Source organism: Lynx canadensis, chromosome X (genome assembly GCF_007474595.2).
Source record: "Lynx canadensis isolate LIC74 chromosome X, mLynCan4.pri.v2, whole genome shotgun sequence".
In the NCBI taxonomy this organism is placed as follows: Eukaryota; Metazoa; Chordata; class Mammalia; order Carnivora; family Felidae; genus Lynx; species Lynx canadensis.
This window is the reverse complement of record NC_044321.2, coordinates 32,304,470-32,322,550: the sequence shown is the minus strand read 5'-3', so window position 1 is coordinate 32,322,550 and position 18,081 is coordinate 32,304,470. Positions and strand designations below refer to the sequence as shown.

The following is an 18,081-nucleotide window of genomic DNA, read 5'->3' as shown; positions in this document are numbered from 1 at the left end:
AGAATGTGTTCAAATTTAAACAATTATCAAATTAATACGGACTCCTATATACTTAGGATATATGAACGTCATGGTAACATCAAACCCAAAACCTATAATAGATACACTAAAAATAAAGAGAAAGGAATCCAAGCATAACACTAAATTAAGTCATCAATTACAAAGAAAGAGAGCAAGAAAAGAAGGAATAGAGAAGTAGTACAAAAACAACTAAAAAAATTAACAAATGGCAATAAGTTTATATCTACCAATAATTACTTTAAATATAAAAGTCTAAATGCTCCAATCAAAAGACACAGGGTAGGGGAGCCTGGGTGGCTCAGTAGGTTAAGTGTCCAACTCTTGATTTCGACTCAAGTCATGATCTCATGGTCCATGGGATCAAGCCCCGCACTGACAGCATGGAGCCTACTGGGATTGTCTCTCTCTCCCTCTGCCCCTCCCCCAGACACACTCTCTCTCTCAAAAATAAACATTAAAAAAAAGCCATAGGGTAAATGAGTGGATAAAAAAAGTAAAAAGACCCATCTATATACTGCCTATAAGTGACTCACTTCAGACCTAAAGACACATACAGACTGAAAGTGAAGGGATGGAAAAAAATTTTCCACAGAAGTGGAAGCAAAAAAAAAAAAAAAAGCCATACTTATATCAGACAAAACATATGGCATTACTAATTACAAAAAAGGCATTACTAATGATAAAGGGATCAATCCAACAAGAGGATATAACAATTGTAAATATGTATGCACCCAACATTAAAGCACCTGAATACATGAAAGCACCTAAATATTAAGACAGAAAGGGAGAAATTGACAGTAAAACAGTAATATTAGGGGACTTTAACACCCCACTTACATCAATGGATAGATCATCCAGTCAGAAAATTAACAAGGAAATAGTGACTCTGAATGACACATTAGAGACCAGATGGTCCTAACGGATATATACAGAACATGCCATCCAAAACCAGCAGAATATACACTCTTTTCAAGTTCAAATGGAGAATTCTCCAGGACAGGTCATAGCTTAGGCCATAAAACAAGTTTCAATAAATTTAACAAAACTGAAATAATATCAATAATATCAAGCATCTGTTTTGATCATAACAGTATGAAACCAGAAATCAAGTACAAGAAGAAAAGTGGAAAAACACAAATATGTGGAGGCTAAGCCAAATGCTACTAAACAACCAATGGGCCAATGAAGAAATCAAAAAGCAAATAAAAAAACACATGGAGACTAATGAAAATAAAAACATAACAGTCCAAAATATTTGGGACACAGTGAAAGTAGTTCTAAGAGTAAAGTTAATAGTGATATAGGCCTACCTGAAGAAACAAGAAAAATCTTAAGTAAATAATCTAACTTTATGCCTAAAGGAACTAGAATAACAACGAAGCCCAAAGTTAGTAGAATAAAGGAAATAATAAAGATCAGAGTGGAAGTAAATGCCATAGAGACTAAAAAAAAACAAAAAACAAAACAAAAAAAAACAACAAAAAACACAAAACAACAACAACATAAGAAAAGATCAATGAAACCAAGAGCTGGCTCTTTGAAAAAATAAAATTGATAAACTTTCAGCCAGACTCATCAAGAAAAAAAAGAGGACACAAATAAACAAAATCAGAAATGAAAGAGAAGTTGACACCACAGAAGTGCAAAGGATTATAAGAGACTGCTGTGAAAAATTATATGCCAACAAATTGAACACCATGAAAGAAATGGATAAATATCTAGAAGTACACAATCTTCCAAAACTTAATCAGGAAGAAAGAGAAAATGTGAACAGACTGATTACTAGTGACGAAACTGAATTTTATAATAAAAAAAAAAAAACTACCAACAAACAAAAGTCCAGGACCAGATGGCTTCATAGGTGAATTTTACCAAACATTTAAAGAGTTCATCCTTATTCTCCTCAAACTATTCCAAAAATTGAAGAGTACCTAACACTTCCAAATTCATTCCATGAGGCCATCAAAGACACTAAACGAAGATACACAAACCACTAAACAAAAAGAAAACTACAGGCTAATATCCCTGGTGAAACATAGATACAAAAATCTTCAATAAAATATTAGTAAACTGAATTCAATAATCCATTAAAAGAATCATTCACCATGATCAAGGGGTATTCTTACTGCAGGGATGCAAGGATGTTGAATATTCGCAAATCAACCAATGTGATACACCACATTCACAAAATAAAGGATAAAAATTATATGATCATCTCAATAGATACAGAAAAGCCATCTGGCAATATGTGATATCCATTCATGATAAAAACTCTCAACAAAGTGGGTATAGAGGGAATATACCTCAACATATTAAAGGCCACAAACGATAAACCCACAGCTAAAATCATACTCAATGGTGAAAAACTGACACTTTTCCTCTATGATCAGGAACAAGACAGGGAATTTCAAAATACACACAAAATAACATACTTTGGCCCTGCCTAATTTACTCTCTCAGAAAATCCCAAAAGAAGTAGTGAGGAAGCCCCACTAGGAAGCCCCAGGATGGGCCTAAGGAAGATGTGGATGAAAATGCAGAATATGGCTAGGAGATGGTGGCAGCAATGCCCCACATTTGCCTATGTGTCTATGCCCAAACTTGATTCCTACCTCCTTTCTTTACTGAAGTCCATCATCCCTCAAAGGGCAAAGTTCTGAATCAGTGGCTCGAGTGCCATCAGAGGCTAAGTGAAATAGGAATTTCCCTGATGATGCCAAAGTATCTGAGTTTGGGCCTGAAAGTGTGATGAGAAATCTCTGGGCAACTAGCGACTAACTCTAAAATACCTCAGACACTGAACACTTCTTGTAATTGCTATTCCCACCCAAAAGTGTTTACGTGCTATCTCCTGCCATAGGCTCTAAATTGAGATCTCCGGTGTAACTTTTGTAACAAAACCTAGTATTAAGGGGCGCTGCATAGTTTTTTCTTCAACTTCTCTTTCAACAATTTTCACACAAAACAAATTTAAATAGCAACACTTTGGAATGACAGGTATTATCGAAAAAGCAATAGTTGGACTTAAGGTCTAAAACGCCTGGATACGGGGCGCCTGGGTGGCTCGGTTAAGCGGCCGACTTCGGCTCAGGTCATGATCTCACAGTCCGTGAGTTCGAGCCCCGTGTCGGGCTCTGTGCTGACAGCTCAGAGCCTGGAGCCTGTTTCAGATTCTGTGTCTCCCTCTCTCTGACCCTCCCCTGTTCATGCTCTGTCTCTCCCTGTCTCAAAAATAAATAAAAATGTTAAAAAAAATTTAAAAAAAATAAATAAAACGCCTGGATATTACTGACTCAGTTTCTAAAATGCAACCACAGCTTGGGGTGGAGTAGAGCATGGAGCACCCATGGAATAGGAATAAACACTCGCAATGATGCACTCAGGCAGGACAATCATCCACACCCCTGGGTATATCACACACTGCAAAGCTTTTTGAGTATTCCAACTAAGAGGTTTTAGTTGAACCACTTGCTTCACCATGTTATAAAATGTTATCTGCTGATCACCCACCTTAGAATCCCTAAGACTGCTCATGAAAGGAAGTTCCCTGGCCCCCTGGAGACCTACGGACCCTAAAATGTGCTTTTTTAAAATAAATTTTATTTTGTAGTAATTCTAGATTTATAGCAAAGTTGCAATGACAGTACAAAGTACTTTCCTATACTCCTCAGCCAGTATCCACTAACATTAGCATCTTACATTGGAATGGTATATTTGTTAGAAATAGTGAACTAGGGGCGCCTGGGTGGCTCAGCTGGTTAGGCATCCAACTTCGTTCAGGTCATGATATCACAGTTTTTGAGTTTGAGCCCTGCATCGGGCTCTGTGCTAACAGCTCAGAACATGGAGCCTGCTTTGGATTTTGTGTCTCCCTCTCTCTCTGCACCTCCCCCACTTGCACTCTGTTTCTCTCTCAAAAATAAATAAACACTGGGGTGCCTGCCTGGGTGGCTCAGTCAGTTGAGCATCCAACTTCAGCTCAGGTCATGATTTCACAGCTCACAAGTTCGAGCCCCGCGTCGGGCTCTGTGTTGACAGCTCAGAGCCTGGAGCCTGCTTCGGATTCTGTGTCTCCCTCTCTCTCTGCCCCTAACCCACTTGCATTCTGTCTCTGTCTCTCTCAAAAATAAATAAACATTAAAAAAATAAAATAATAAAATAAAATAAATAAATATTTTTTAAAAATTTTTAAAAAGGGGGCGCCTGGGTGGCGCAGTCGGTTAAGCGTCCGACTTCAGCCAGGTCACGATCTCGCGGTCCGGGAGTTCGAGCCCCGCGTCGGGCTCTGGGCTGATGGCTCAGAGCCTGGAGCCTGTTTCCGATTCTGTGTCTCCCTCTCTCTCTGCCCCTCCCCCGTTCATGCGCTGTCTCTCTCTGTCCCAAAAATAAATAAACGTTAAAAAAAAAAAAAAAATTTTTAAAAAGAAATAGTGATCCAAAACTGGTCCATTATTATTAACAGCTGATTTGGATTTCAGTAGTTTTCCCACTAATGACTGTGATCCACAATCCAATGCATACTGTGTTTATTTTTTTTTAATTTTGTTTAATGTTTATTTATTTTTGAAAGAGACAGCATGAGTTGGGGAAGGGCAGAGAGAGAGGGAGACACAGAATCCAAAGCAGGCTCGAGGTTCTGAGTCAGCACAGAGCCCTATGCGGGGCTCAAACCCACAGACTGTGAGATCATGGACTGAGACACCCAGGTACCCCAAATCCACACTGCATTTAATCATCATGTCTACTTAGTCTCCTCTGGTCTGAGACAGCCTTTTCCTCTTTTTCATGATCTTGCCAGTTTTGAGGAGTCAAGTATTTTAGAGAATGTCTCTCAATTTGGATGTCTTTGGTAATTTTCTCATGATCCCATTGAGGTTATGGGTTTGTGGGGAAAATACCACAGAAGTGAATTCCCTTCTCATCACATGATATACATCATGACTTATCACTGATGATACTAACCTTGATCACCTGGTCAAGGGAGTATCTGCCAGGTTTGTCCACTGTAAGTTCTTTCCCAGCACTTTCCATACTCTATTTCTTGGGAACGGATCCTTAAACCCAAGCTACACACAAGAAAGGCAGAGAATTAAGTTCTGCCTCCTAGAGATGGGAGTATTTGTATACATAATTTGGAATTATTGTGTACTATGTATTTTTCTCACCTATTTATTTTTTCACTCATTTATATCATTGGGGACTCTGATGCATTTACTATATGCTTTGGTTTATAACCCAATACTACATTACTTGTTACTCAAATTGTTCCAGCTTTGGCCACTGGGAGCTCCTTCAAGTTGGCTCCTGTGTCCCCCTGACATCCTCCCACTCTTTTTTTTTCTTTTTTAGCACTTTCTTACTTTCTAGTAATACAATATACTCCAATTCATCGTGTATTCTCATTGCCTCAGCCCTAGAATCAGCCATTCCCCTCAAAGAGTCGTGGTTTTTTCTTTTACTGGTGGAATAGTATTAGAAACCCGGATCAAGATGCTAGGTAGAACTATGCAGTTTTGACAAGCAGCCAACCTGATTCTTGTGCACTCTAGTCAACTCTAAGGACAACTATTTTGAAAAGTCAAGCACAAATAAACTAGAAATAATTTGTGAAGAAAAGTTCTGAAATAGATGTTTTAAAGAATCACTAATACTTTATTCATGTTAGCTCAAAATTTAAAGTTCTAACATGCAAAGCACCCTAATGGGCTAAGAGAAAGGAAAAAACAAAATAATGGAAGAGATCAAATAATGATTCCTAAATAAAGTGACTGCAATTGAGCACCTAAAAACTAGAATAGAATTTATTTACTGGGAGCATTCTCTGTGCCAAGCACTAAGCTAAGTGCACAGCCACAAACCTAAAGCTGTAGGTATAATTTCTCCTTTTTAAAAGATACGGAAAATGATGCCTAGAAAGGTATAATGTTTGCACAAAGCAATACCAGTCAGTAGGTGGCAGAGTTGAGACACCAAATCAGGTCCGTGTCATTCTGAAGGCCAAGGATTTTGGCACAGAATTCTGATAACTACTGCTTATGTGAGATTCTGTGTGTACACAGGCTGTCTCTATCACATCTCAAATGCCATGATGGAAGGTCAGCTTAATCATTGTTTTCTGTCCTGTTATACAGCAGGTACTCAGCAGATAAATCTGATTAAATCTGGCCAAATCTCTACATGGTGAAAATGAGAACCACAAAGTACATTTGCTTCCATTGTATGTTATAATTAGACTTGTTTTCCAAATTAGATAAAATATGACGAAAAAAACCCCACCCCATCCTACTGAAAGAATACTTCTAAATTAACACACTTCAGATTTGGGGATGATGAAAATAGGTATGAATAAACCTGTTCTGAGTAATAAATTTTAGTAAACAAAAAGATAGTTATTTAATAAGTAGTCTAACAGTAAGCAAATCACAAAAGTCAATCATTTTCTTCACTGTCGTAATTAATCAATCATGAACTTCAAAGATGAAACTGTGTTGTTCAGTATTTCTTAATACAGAGCAGATCCTTCTTAACATATAACAAACACTGAAACAGATTAAGGATTAGAAACCATTTCTATTACACTATTATATAAAGAAGGAAAGGAACCTAACACCAATAAAAAAAAAACTTTTAAAATTAAGTCCACATGTATTAGCTAATTTGTGAATAAGTTTTAGATCACTACTTCCTATGAAATAAATGTATCTCATAATATGCCAATCCAGTTGTTCCTTCTTTCATTCATCAAATATTTAATTAATTCCTATTACGTGCCAGCACTGTTTTATATTGTAAGGACCATATCTATGACCAAAACAGACAAGAAATGCTGCTGTTATAAAGCTAACAGTTCTCAAGGGAGGGTAACAATAAATAAAAACAACAAATGTCAGATGGTGATAGGTGCTAGAAAGGAAAATTCACAGAAGGGGCAAGAGGTTGCAATTTAAGGTAAGATATGTCCTCATTGAGAATGTGAACTTGACCTGAGAGTGGTGAGCGAGCTAAGACATATCTATCAGGAAGAGGAAAATACAAGTGCCAAAGTCATGAGGCAGGACATGTTCTGTGTATATGTAAGGAGCCACAAGAAAGCCAGAGCAAAGTGAGTGAAGAGTGGAGTGTCACAGGAGATGTGGTAAAGAAGAAACTGCAGCCACAGTGAATGAGTGGAGTGGAGCAAGATGGGGACTGCTAGCATAGTGCCTTCTGGGTGATTCTGAGCACTTCGACTTTTACTAACATGGAACACCATTACAGACAAGGTACTTTAAAAGATCACTCTGCCTTGCTGTTTTGAGAATCAACAACAAAAGGGGGGGCAAGAAATCATACAGATGAGAGAGTGATAGCTGGGATGTAAAGTGGTAACAAGTAAAAAGAGCTAAAATGTGGTTAGGTTCTGAATATATTTTCATGTTAGAACCAACACTATCAGCAGATGAGATGTGAATATGAAATAGAAGAGTCAGGAATAACAACAAGGTTTGGGGGCTTAGTAAAGAGATGGCTGGAAAGACAGTTACCACTTACTGAGATCAGAAAGGCTGTGGTAGAAGCAGATTGTTTTGGAAGGGACATGAATTTGTTTATGTAGAGTTTAAGGATTCCAAGAGGAGATGCTTAGTAAGCAGTCACATAGTTTTGAAGTGCAGGGTGGCCCTCCAGGATATAAATTTTGGAATCATTACCCTTTCAAGCCATGAGACTAGGAAACCCCATCAGGGGAGTGAATACAGACAGAACAGAGTTTCAAGACAGAAGGTAGTTGCTGGAGGGGGATGTGGGGTGAAGAGAGGTTTTTTTTTAAAGGCGTGTAGACTAATGAGAATGAATCTATCAGAGGGGAAAAGATGATGCTGGAAAGTGCAGAGAATTGCTTGAGCAATTGCTGAAAGAGTTTCGTCTATTTGCTTCAAAGAGTGCTGAAATGCAGCATCCTACCTCTATGCAGAGGAAAGGACACATAGAAGCACTGAGATGCATAATGGCCAGAAAGCTAAGCATTAAAAATACTGTTCACCTTGAAAGCAATACAAGGGGTCAGAGGGGTAAGTAAGATATACAATTAACACATAAAAATCAATAGCCTACTAAACATGTATCTGACAATGGATTTGTATCTAGAATATATAAAGAATTCTCAAATCCAATAATAAAGGAAAACAATCCAACTAGAAAATAAGCAAAAGACATGAAGGGAGATTTCACAAAAGAGAATATATCAATAGAAAATAAATATATGAAAAAATGTTTGACATCATTAGCCATTAAGGAAATGGAAATTAAAACCACAATGTGACATCACTATACACCTATCAGAATGACTAAAATAACCACCACCAAGTGCTGGTGAGTATGCAGAGAAACTGGATCACTCAAATATTGCTGGGGGAAATGTAAAATGGTAATCTGTATAATGACAAATTAGTTTGTCCGTGCCCTTAAGAGTTATATATATATACTTACCACACAACCCAACAACTATATTCCTGGGGATTTACCAAAGAGAAATAAAAACTTAGTTATACAAAAAAACCTACAAACAAATATTTACAGCAGCTTTCTAAGTAATAGCCAATATTGCAAACAACCCAGATGTCCTTCAATGAATGAATGCTTCAACAAACTATGGTACATCCATACCAATGGACTACTACTCAGAAATAAAAAGGAATGCACTACTGATACATACAACTTGGATGAATCTCAGAAGCATTATACTGAGTGTAAAAAGCCAATATCAAAAGATTCCATATCATATTATATAATTCCATTTATATAACATTCTTGCAATGACAGAATTATAGAGGTGGGGAACAGATCAGTGATTACCAAAGGTTAGGGATGGTGGTGGGAGAGGAGGTATGTGACTATCAAGGGAAGATTTTGTGATGATGACAGAATTCTGAATCTTAACTGAGGTGGTGATGACAAGAATCTACCCAAGTGACAAGATGGCACAGAACTATATACACAGAGTGTACCAATGTCAGTTTCCTAGTTTTGATACTGTACTACACTTATAGATATAACCACTGGAGAAAACTGGGTTAAAGTCTACAATGGGACCACTCTGTATTATCTTTGTAATTTTCTGTGACTCTATAATTATCTCAAAATAAAAAGTTTAAAAAACAGAATGCGGGGCGCCTGGGTGGCGCAGTCGGTTAAGCGTCCGACTTCAGCCAGGTCACGATCTCGCGGTCCGTGAGTTCGAGCCCCGCGTCAGGCTCTGGGCTGATGGCTCAGAGCCTGGAGCCTGTTTCCGATTCTGTGTCTCCCTCTCTCTCTGCCCCTCCCCTGTTCATGCTCTGTCTCTCTCTGTCCCAAAAATAAATAATCGTTGAAAAAAAAAAAAAAACAAAAACAAAAAAAACAGAATGCATCTGTGGAAGTATAACTTTGACCATGAGATTTCTTAGGTCTCATATCAAAGTAAATATATGGTTTGTTAATTTAAAAAAGTCAATACCTATTCGGGGTCTTTTGTGGTTCCATACAAATTTTAGGATGGTTTGTTCTAGCTCTGTGAAGAATGCTGGTGTTATTTTGATACAGATTGCATTGAATGTGTAGATTGCTTTGGGCAGTAGAGACATTCTAACAATATTTGTCCTGCCAATCCATGAGCATTAAATGTTTTTCCATTTCTTTGTGTCTTCTTCTATTTCTTTCATAAGCCTTCTATAGTTTTCAGAGTACAAATCTTTTACCTCTTTGGTTAGGTTTATTCCTAGCTATCTTACAGGTTTTGGTGCGATTGTAAATATGGAAGTTCCTCGAAAAAATTAAAAATAAAGCTACCTACGACCCAGCAATTGCATACTACCAGGTATTTACCCAAAGAATATAAATGCTGATTTGAAGGGGCACATGCACCCCAAAGTTTATAGCAGCGCCATCAACAACAGCCAAATTATGGCAAGAACCCAAATGTCCACTGACTGACGAATGGATAAAGAAGATGTGGTATGTGTGTGTACACACACACACACACACACACACACTACATGGCGATCAAAAAGAATGAAATCTTGCCATTTGCAACAATGTGGATAGAACTAGAGTGTTATTATGCTAAGTGAAATAAGTCTGTCAGAGAAAGCCAAATATCATATGATTTCACTCATATGTGGAATTTAAGAAACACAACAGATGAACATAGGGGAAGGGAAGGAAAAATAAGATAAAAACAAAAAGGGAGGCAAATCATAAGAGACTCTTAAAGACAGACAACAAAATGAGGGTTGCTGGAGGGGATGTGGGGGAAGGATGGGCTAGATGGGTGATGGGAATTAAGAAAGGCACTGGCTGGGATGGGCACTTGGTGTTATATGTAAGCGTTGAATCACTGGGCTCCACTCTGGAAACCAATACTACACTGTATGTTAACAAACTTGAATTTAAATAAATATATTTTTGAAAAAAGTCAATAGCCTAGCACATGAGTCTTCACAGCAGTTTTATTTGTAACAGCCCCAAATGGAAACAACCCAAATGTCCATATACATACAATAATGTACTACTCAGCAATAAAAATGAATGAACTATTGATATGTGCAATATGGATGCATCTGAACATAATCAATGCCAACTAAAAGAAGTCAATGCATGATTTCACTCAGAAAACTCTAGAAAATTTAAACTACAGTAACAGAAATCAGATCAATCGCTGCCTGGGGTGGTGGTGATCGTGGGGAGAGGAAGGAGGAATTATAATGAGGCAAGAAGGAACTTTTGAGAATGATGCATTTGTTTACTATGTTAGTTGCAGTGATTCACAGTGTGGTTTCACAGGTGTGTGCATATGTTAAAACTTACCAAATTGTACACTTTAAATATTTGTGGCTAATCATAAGCGAATTTAACTCAGCAAGGTTTAAAACAATTGGTAGCTTACACATACACAAATAATAACCAGTTAGAATATACCATGGAAAAGAACACCCCATGTATAATAGCAACAGAGTAATAATACTTAGGGGCCCACCCAAAAAATGTGCACAATTTGTATGATGCAAACTACAAAACATTCCTGCAAGACAGAAATGTTGATTTCAACCAAAAGAAAGAAATTTCCTCTTGGAGAAGGTGATTTAATATCTTCAAGATGTTAGTTCCCCTTAAGTTAATTTACAGACTAAAAGAAATCCCAATAAAAATACTGACAAATTATTTTTTCTGGAGCTAGACAAATTAATGCTAAAATTTATATGAAAAAGCAGGCATGCAAGAATAGCTCACAAAACACTGGAAAAGAGGAGCATATAAGGGGAACTGGTTCTAATTTATACTAAAATACACTGAAAATCCTCTCTAATTAAAGCAGTGTGGTAATGGCATTTTAGCAGAATGATGGACCAATGAACTAGAATATAAAATCTAGAAATCAATTAAGTATATATTGAAATTAGGAATAGGATAAAGGGTAACTAAAATCACTGAAGCAAAGAAGGACTGTATAAAAAATGGTCTTTGGACAACTGAATAGCATGTGAAAAAGATTATATTCATAATTCATGCCATACTCAAGAATAAACAGTGAGTGAAACAGAGATTTCAATGTCAAAACTCAAGTATATTTGTAAGAAGCAACTGTGAATTCCTCTATCCCTAGGGTATAAAGATTGTTGACTATGATCAAAAATCTATATTCAATAAAATATGTGTTTAACTTATGGCTATAATGAAAATGAAAAAAAATGCATTAAAAACCCATAAGCAAAGTCAAAATATAAATGACAATTGCAAGCAAATATATGAAATACACATCACCAATAAAAACAAATATCTCTAAAATACTTTTTAGAAACTGAGGGGAAAAAAAGATCAGAAGCCGGATAGAAAAGTGGGCAAAAGACAAAGACAATTCACAAGATAGATATAAAAATGGCCCGTAAAACACATGGCAAAATATGCCACTTCACTCATAAGCAGAAACAACATCAAAATATCACATCTCACCCAATGACTTGACAAACATGTCAAAATTTTCTAGATACTCTCTGCTGTTAAGACTGTCATAAAATATATATATTTCATTCTCAAATATCTGGTGGGAATACAAAATAGTACAACCCTTATTGAGGGCATTCTGGCAATATCTAACAAAACTACATATGCATTAACCCTATGACCACCAATCCACTTGTAATTCACCCTGAAGATCCACTTCCAATAATGCAAAAATACAGAAGCACAAAATTATATATTACAGCATTATCTGTAAAGTACAAAAATACTCAAAACTAGTTAATACCCAAATACAGTTGACTGGTTGAATACACTGGCACATCCTTATAAGAAAGTAGTTAGTATACAGCTTCTAAAAAACAGAATAATCTCTGAATACATATGGAATGATATGGATGAATGAATGAATATAAAAGTTGTCCCTCTCCCCACTATGGTATTAGTATTATAATTCTGAAACCACTCTGTGTGTGCTGTAGGACTGAGTAAATGAGATAATATATTGATGTTATTGGGAGCCACGGTTCTCACTGTCAAAAAAACAGAGAATATCTCCATCTCATCTACAAATACAGAAAGGGGAAACAAGTAAGAACCCTGAGGGGTACTGGAATTGGAGAGCAGCAGGATGAATCTGTAAGTTCACATTTTTGTACATATACATGTGTTTGTGATTTTTTCCCCCAAGTTCTGGTGCTGGAAGGCCCAGAAGCAATGGTACATTCATAGCAATGAGAATATACTAGCTACTGCATCTTGATTTCTAAATACTATTTCTAATAAAAGTAACCAAGGCTCCTCACAGAAAAAGCCAATTCCAAGGCGGGGGCAGGGAAGTACATGATGATCCTGGAACATTTTGCTCACCCAAAAAGTAAAAAAGTGCTTTAAAAAAATGATAATGTCAAAGAAGCAGAGAACCAGTCTGAAGAAACTTCCATTAGCCAAATATGGGACAATGTGACCAAAACATTGACAATAATGGATTATAGCTCTTGAATAAAGTAATCTTTAGGTCTGTAGAGCTAGCTAGCTAGATTGTTCCTGCCCATAGTGGAATGTCAACTAACAAATGTACACAGGATGGAGTTAGAAATCACCACTGGAAACTATAATTGATTCAGTCAAAAATTATCAATAGCAGATATTAAAACTAGTGGGCAGAAATCTGATGAAGAACAGAAGACTTACATAGTTTCAAAGTATCTTCCCACTAAAGTTCTTACCTTTCCTTTAAAGGAGAATGACAGAGCAGGATGAAAACTCTGGCTTTATGAAAATGATAGAATAGCTAAAATTTGTATTTTTTGATAAAAGATAATATCAAAAACTAAGTTTTGCTTGTTTTAAAAACATGAGCCAGTTTTTATTAAAAACTGCATGCTACAAAGCACTATTTATACTACAATACTACTGTTCTTTAAAAATTACCTGTGTATGGGGAACCTGGGTGGTTCAGCTGGTTAAGCGTCTGACTTCAGCTCAGGTCATGACCTCGCGGTTCGTGGGTTCAAGCCCCACGCTGGGCTCTGTGCTGACAGCTCAGTTTTCGATTCTCTGTCTCCCTCTCTCTCTGCCCCACCCCTGTCTGCACTCTGTCTCTGTCTCTCAAAAATGAATAAACATTAAAAAAATGTTTAATTATCTATTTATTAAAAATAGGCCAGAATATATACCAAAATTACAAAACTGATGATGCTAAATATTGAAATGATTTATTCATTTCATGTTTTACTATATTTTCAATTTCCCTACAATGAACATATATTAATTTTATAAGAAGAAAAAAATAAATATGTAAAATAAAACAAATAAGGACTAAGCAGATGCAGGGGGAAAAAAGGCAAAAAGAAATTAAAAGCCCAATAACAGTGCTTTTGTGAGTGCATGATGGGATTATGGATGATGATTTTTTTGTTTGTTTTTGATTGTGGGATTTAAGTAAGATTTAAAAACTACTTTAAACAAATAGACAATCAAATTTAAAAATGGGCAGAGAATGTGAAAAGGCATTTTGCCAAAGATGACATATGGATGGCCAACAGACACATAAAAAGATGCTCAACATAACTCATCATCAGGAAAATGCAAATTAAACCACAACGAGATAACACTTCACACCTTTCAGATTGGCTACTGTCAAAAAGACAAGAAATAATGTGTTGACAAGGATGTGGAGAGAAGGAAGCCTTGTGCACTGTTGGTGGAAATGTAAATTAGTACACCAACTGTGGAAAACAGTATGGAGGTTTCTCAAAAAAAACCAAAAAAATAGAAATATAACCCAGTAACTTCCACTACTGGGTATTTACCCAAAGAACATAAAAACACTAATTTGAAAAGATATATGCATCCCGATGTTTGCTACAGCATTATTTACAATAGCCAAGATATAAAAGCAACCTAAGTGTCCAATGATAGGCAAACAGATAAAGAAGATGTGGTACATACACACACACACAATGGAACACTACTCAGCCATAAAAAAAGAATGAGGTCTTGTCATTTACAATAACATGGACGGAGAGGGTATTAAGCCAAGTGAAATAAGCCAGACTGAGAAAGACAAATACTCTATGATTTCACTTACATGTGGAATCTAAAAAACAAAACAAATGAATGTACCCTTAAATACAGAGAACAGGCTGGTGGTTGCCAGATAGGAGGTGGGTGAAGGGATGGGCAAAATAGATAACTGTATTAACAGATAAAAACTTCCAATGATAAAATAAGTTAAGTCACAGTCATGAAAAGTACACCATAGGGAACATAGCCAATAATATTGTAATAACAATAACTTTGTATGGTGGCAAAAGATGACCACACTCATGGTGGTAAGCATTAAATAATGCATATAATTGCCCAATCAATATGTTGCATACCTGAAACCAATTAGTACTGTATGCTAATTATACTTCAGTAAAAAAATAAAAACATAAAAACTGATGCTCACAGTTTATCAATTTATACACTCTGTTTTTGCTATGCACACTGGAATACAACAATGATGCTTCCCTGATCCTCTCTCCTGGAGCTCCTTCCTCTTACCTCCTGGGTCCTTTTCTACATAACAAAAGATCAAAACCCCTTTCATTAAAACTTCTGTATCTGCTGCTTCTAAGACATAAATGCTGTCCCTCTAAGCACATCTGACATCACTTGTTTAGCGCCCAGTGTTATTTTCAAGGTCGGTGCACGGGAATGGATCTTTATATGCTGGCTACCTCTGGTAATGTAATTTCCAAGTGCAGAGCAGTTCCACAGAATTTACACCACTGCCGTTTGCATTTCCAGCCCTGCTCTCCTGGAAGAGCATGCCCTCTAGAGTAAAGAGTGGTAAAGAGGGGTTTTTCTTAAAGTGGGGAAGGGAGTTGAGTTCAAAAATAGGTATGTCTTTTCTTTTGTACTACAAGTAAAAGATTTTTATTATTTGTAAAAAATGTTTTTTAATGTTTATTTACTTTTGAGAGGGACAGAGAGAGAGAGAGACAGAGCGAGAGCAGGGGAGGGGCAGAGAGAGAGGGAGACACAGAATCTGAAGCAGGCTCCAGGTTCTGAGCTGTCAGCACAGAGCCCGACGTGGGGCTCAAACCCACGAACCATAAGATCATGACCTGAGCCGAAGTCAGACGCTCAACCGACTGAGCCACCCAGGCGCCCCAGGAGTAAAAGATTTTTAAAACCGTGTCAGCCTCTACTAGGTTCCTCCACTCTTTCTCACTGATTAAGCAGAGTCAGGTGATGATATCTATATTCTTCCCCAACAGAGCCTTGTGTGAAACAAGTGCTTCCCCCCTGCCAGGATGATCCATCTGAGCTCAGCAGAGTCCTGTGGAAACAGGGCCCTGGAAGACAGACCAACACACGGGGAAGTGAACCTGGCTCTGCTATCCACAGAGTATTCTTAGTTAGATGCCACTTGCAGAGTTCTTCACAAAGTCAGTGTGGGATCGATTTGTAATTGGTAGCAATGCATGCCATTTGGGAATGCAGACTGCAGACATCCATCCAAAAGGTAGGCAAAGCTTGTGAACGGCTCTTAAAAATTGCCAGTGTACTTACAGTTTTCTCATTATTTTCAAAAGCTTCTCTTGCTTCTTCAAATGTGCAGATTTCTTCTTTGCATTCACGCTCAATGTTGCCCTGTCTTATTTCTTCAAAAAGTCCATTAGCTCTTGGGTAGCGTTTCAATACTGAATTGGCTTTTTCTCCTGTGAGGAAAACTAAGGAGAGAGAAAATAATAAGCATAAAATTATAATTTAAAAAAACACGTGGAAACTTCATACACAAGGTGAAAACGGCTGGGTGCTCTTTAGAAACCACAGCCAACATCCTAAACCTCTTCCCCTGAGTCAGCAACAAAGTAACATTTAGCTCCAAACCACCACCTCTGCTGTCTTCCTCATCACATGAGCATGTCCTTTCAGTAGCAGTTGCCCTGGGCAGGGACAGTGACATAATTAGCTGTTAGATTCAGACTTTAGCACATTCCTGCCAACCATCGGCGTTTAAATATAGTAATAGCGATTCCACTGCTTATACTCACTGTTGTAAGTAGATTACCTCCTGGGCATTCTGCTGTTGCACAGCAGCAACCAAATCAAAATCCAGTCTCCAGACTACCAGTCTTTGTCCCTCTAAATAAACCTAAATAAAGCTGCAACTGACCTAGCAACATAAACCCAGAGAACCCCTGCTTGTATGAAGGGAAGGGATGACAAAATAGCATCAAGAAATTAAGATAAATTTGGCCATAATTCATTCCAAGGAACACTATTTTGTTCTAAGTACACTTAAAGTAAACATATTGTGATATTTTAACATATTTAACCCAATTTCACTGTCCTACAGAAAAAAAAAGAAAATTCTTCTGCATAAACACTAGAGAGATTTCATATAAACACTCAAAATGCACATTTATGATACCCAGTAAAATAAATAAGGCACTAGTTATATGTATACTTATGGGGAATTATTTCTATTTTAACATACAGATTCATTTTATTTTTTTAATTTTTACATTTATTCATTTTTGACAGACAGAGAGAGACAGAGTGTGAGTGGGGAGGGACAGAGAGAGAGGGAGACAGAGAATCGGAAGCAAGCTCCAGTCTCTGAGCTGTCAGCACAGAGCCCGACGCGGGGCCAGAACTCACAAACCGCGAGATCAAGACTTGAGCCAAAGTCAGATGCCTAACCAACTGAGCCACCCAGGTGCCCCATACAGATTCATTTTAAACTATACTTCAATTTCACTTTTCTAAAAGTGTCATACTTGTTCATATAAATAAAATGCTATAAGAATTTAATCTCTGCTAATGCAAAGAAATCAGAAAACTCTCTAATCTTACTGACTTCTAACATAAGAGAAGGCATATTACAGATAATTTTAAGATATTAAAGAAAAGTCTATATTTTACAAAGAACATTTTGAAGTAAATGAAAAATGAAAAACAGTTAAGTGCTCCTTTAAAGATGGCAACAATAGGGGTTCCCAGGGTGGCTCAGTCGGTTGAGCATCCAACTCTTGATTTCAGTTCAGGTCATGATCTTGCAGTGTGAGTTCGAGCTCTGCATCAGGCTCTGTACTGACAGTGAGGAGCCTGCGTGGATTCTCTCTCTCTACCCCCACCCCGCTCACTCTGTCTCTCTCAAAATAAATACATAAACTTAAAAAAATTGTTTTTAAATGGCAACAATAGCAATGAATTTAAGGTTTACCTCATTATAGAAATGTGTATTTCACTTTACAGAAGATATGGATTCATTACTTAGGATTCTTCAAAGTATCCAAATTGATACCAGATCGAAAACTATGAGCGGGCTTTCATAAGACTTTCCTTCCTTCTACACCCCAGAAAGATAACTATCTATAACAATGAATTATAGAGTCCTAGAATATCATTAAGAAGAAACTGTAAAAAATAAAAGTTGTGGCAAGTGCTAGAAATGAAACTAAAAGGGTGCTCTGAGTTGGAAAATAGCAGTGAAATTTTTTAGCACTACTTCTCACAGTGGCAGCATGACAATTCCCTGCACGAATTAAGTCATACAGATTGCTGGGCCCACCTCCCAAAGTTTCTGAT

The 18,081-nt window shown here is 37.2% G+C and overlaps 1 protein-coding gene across 1 annotated transcript in view; it reads right to left on the bottom strand.

The window, feature by feature from the left end:
- PRRG1 (proline rich and Gla domain 1) overlaps nucleotides 1-18,081 on the bottom strand; it is a 133,442-nt gene that overhangs the window by 41,786 nt on the left and 73,575 nt on the right. Inside the window, exon 3 of the mRNA XM_030306034.2 lies at nucleotides 16,057-16,217. Within this exon, the coding sequence (XP_030161894.1) occupies nucleotides 16,057-16,217 (161 nt within the window). The remainder of the gene's footprint in view (nucleotides 1-16,056; nucleotides 16,218-18,081) is intronic.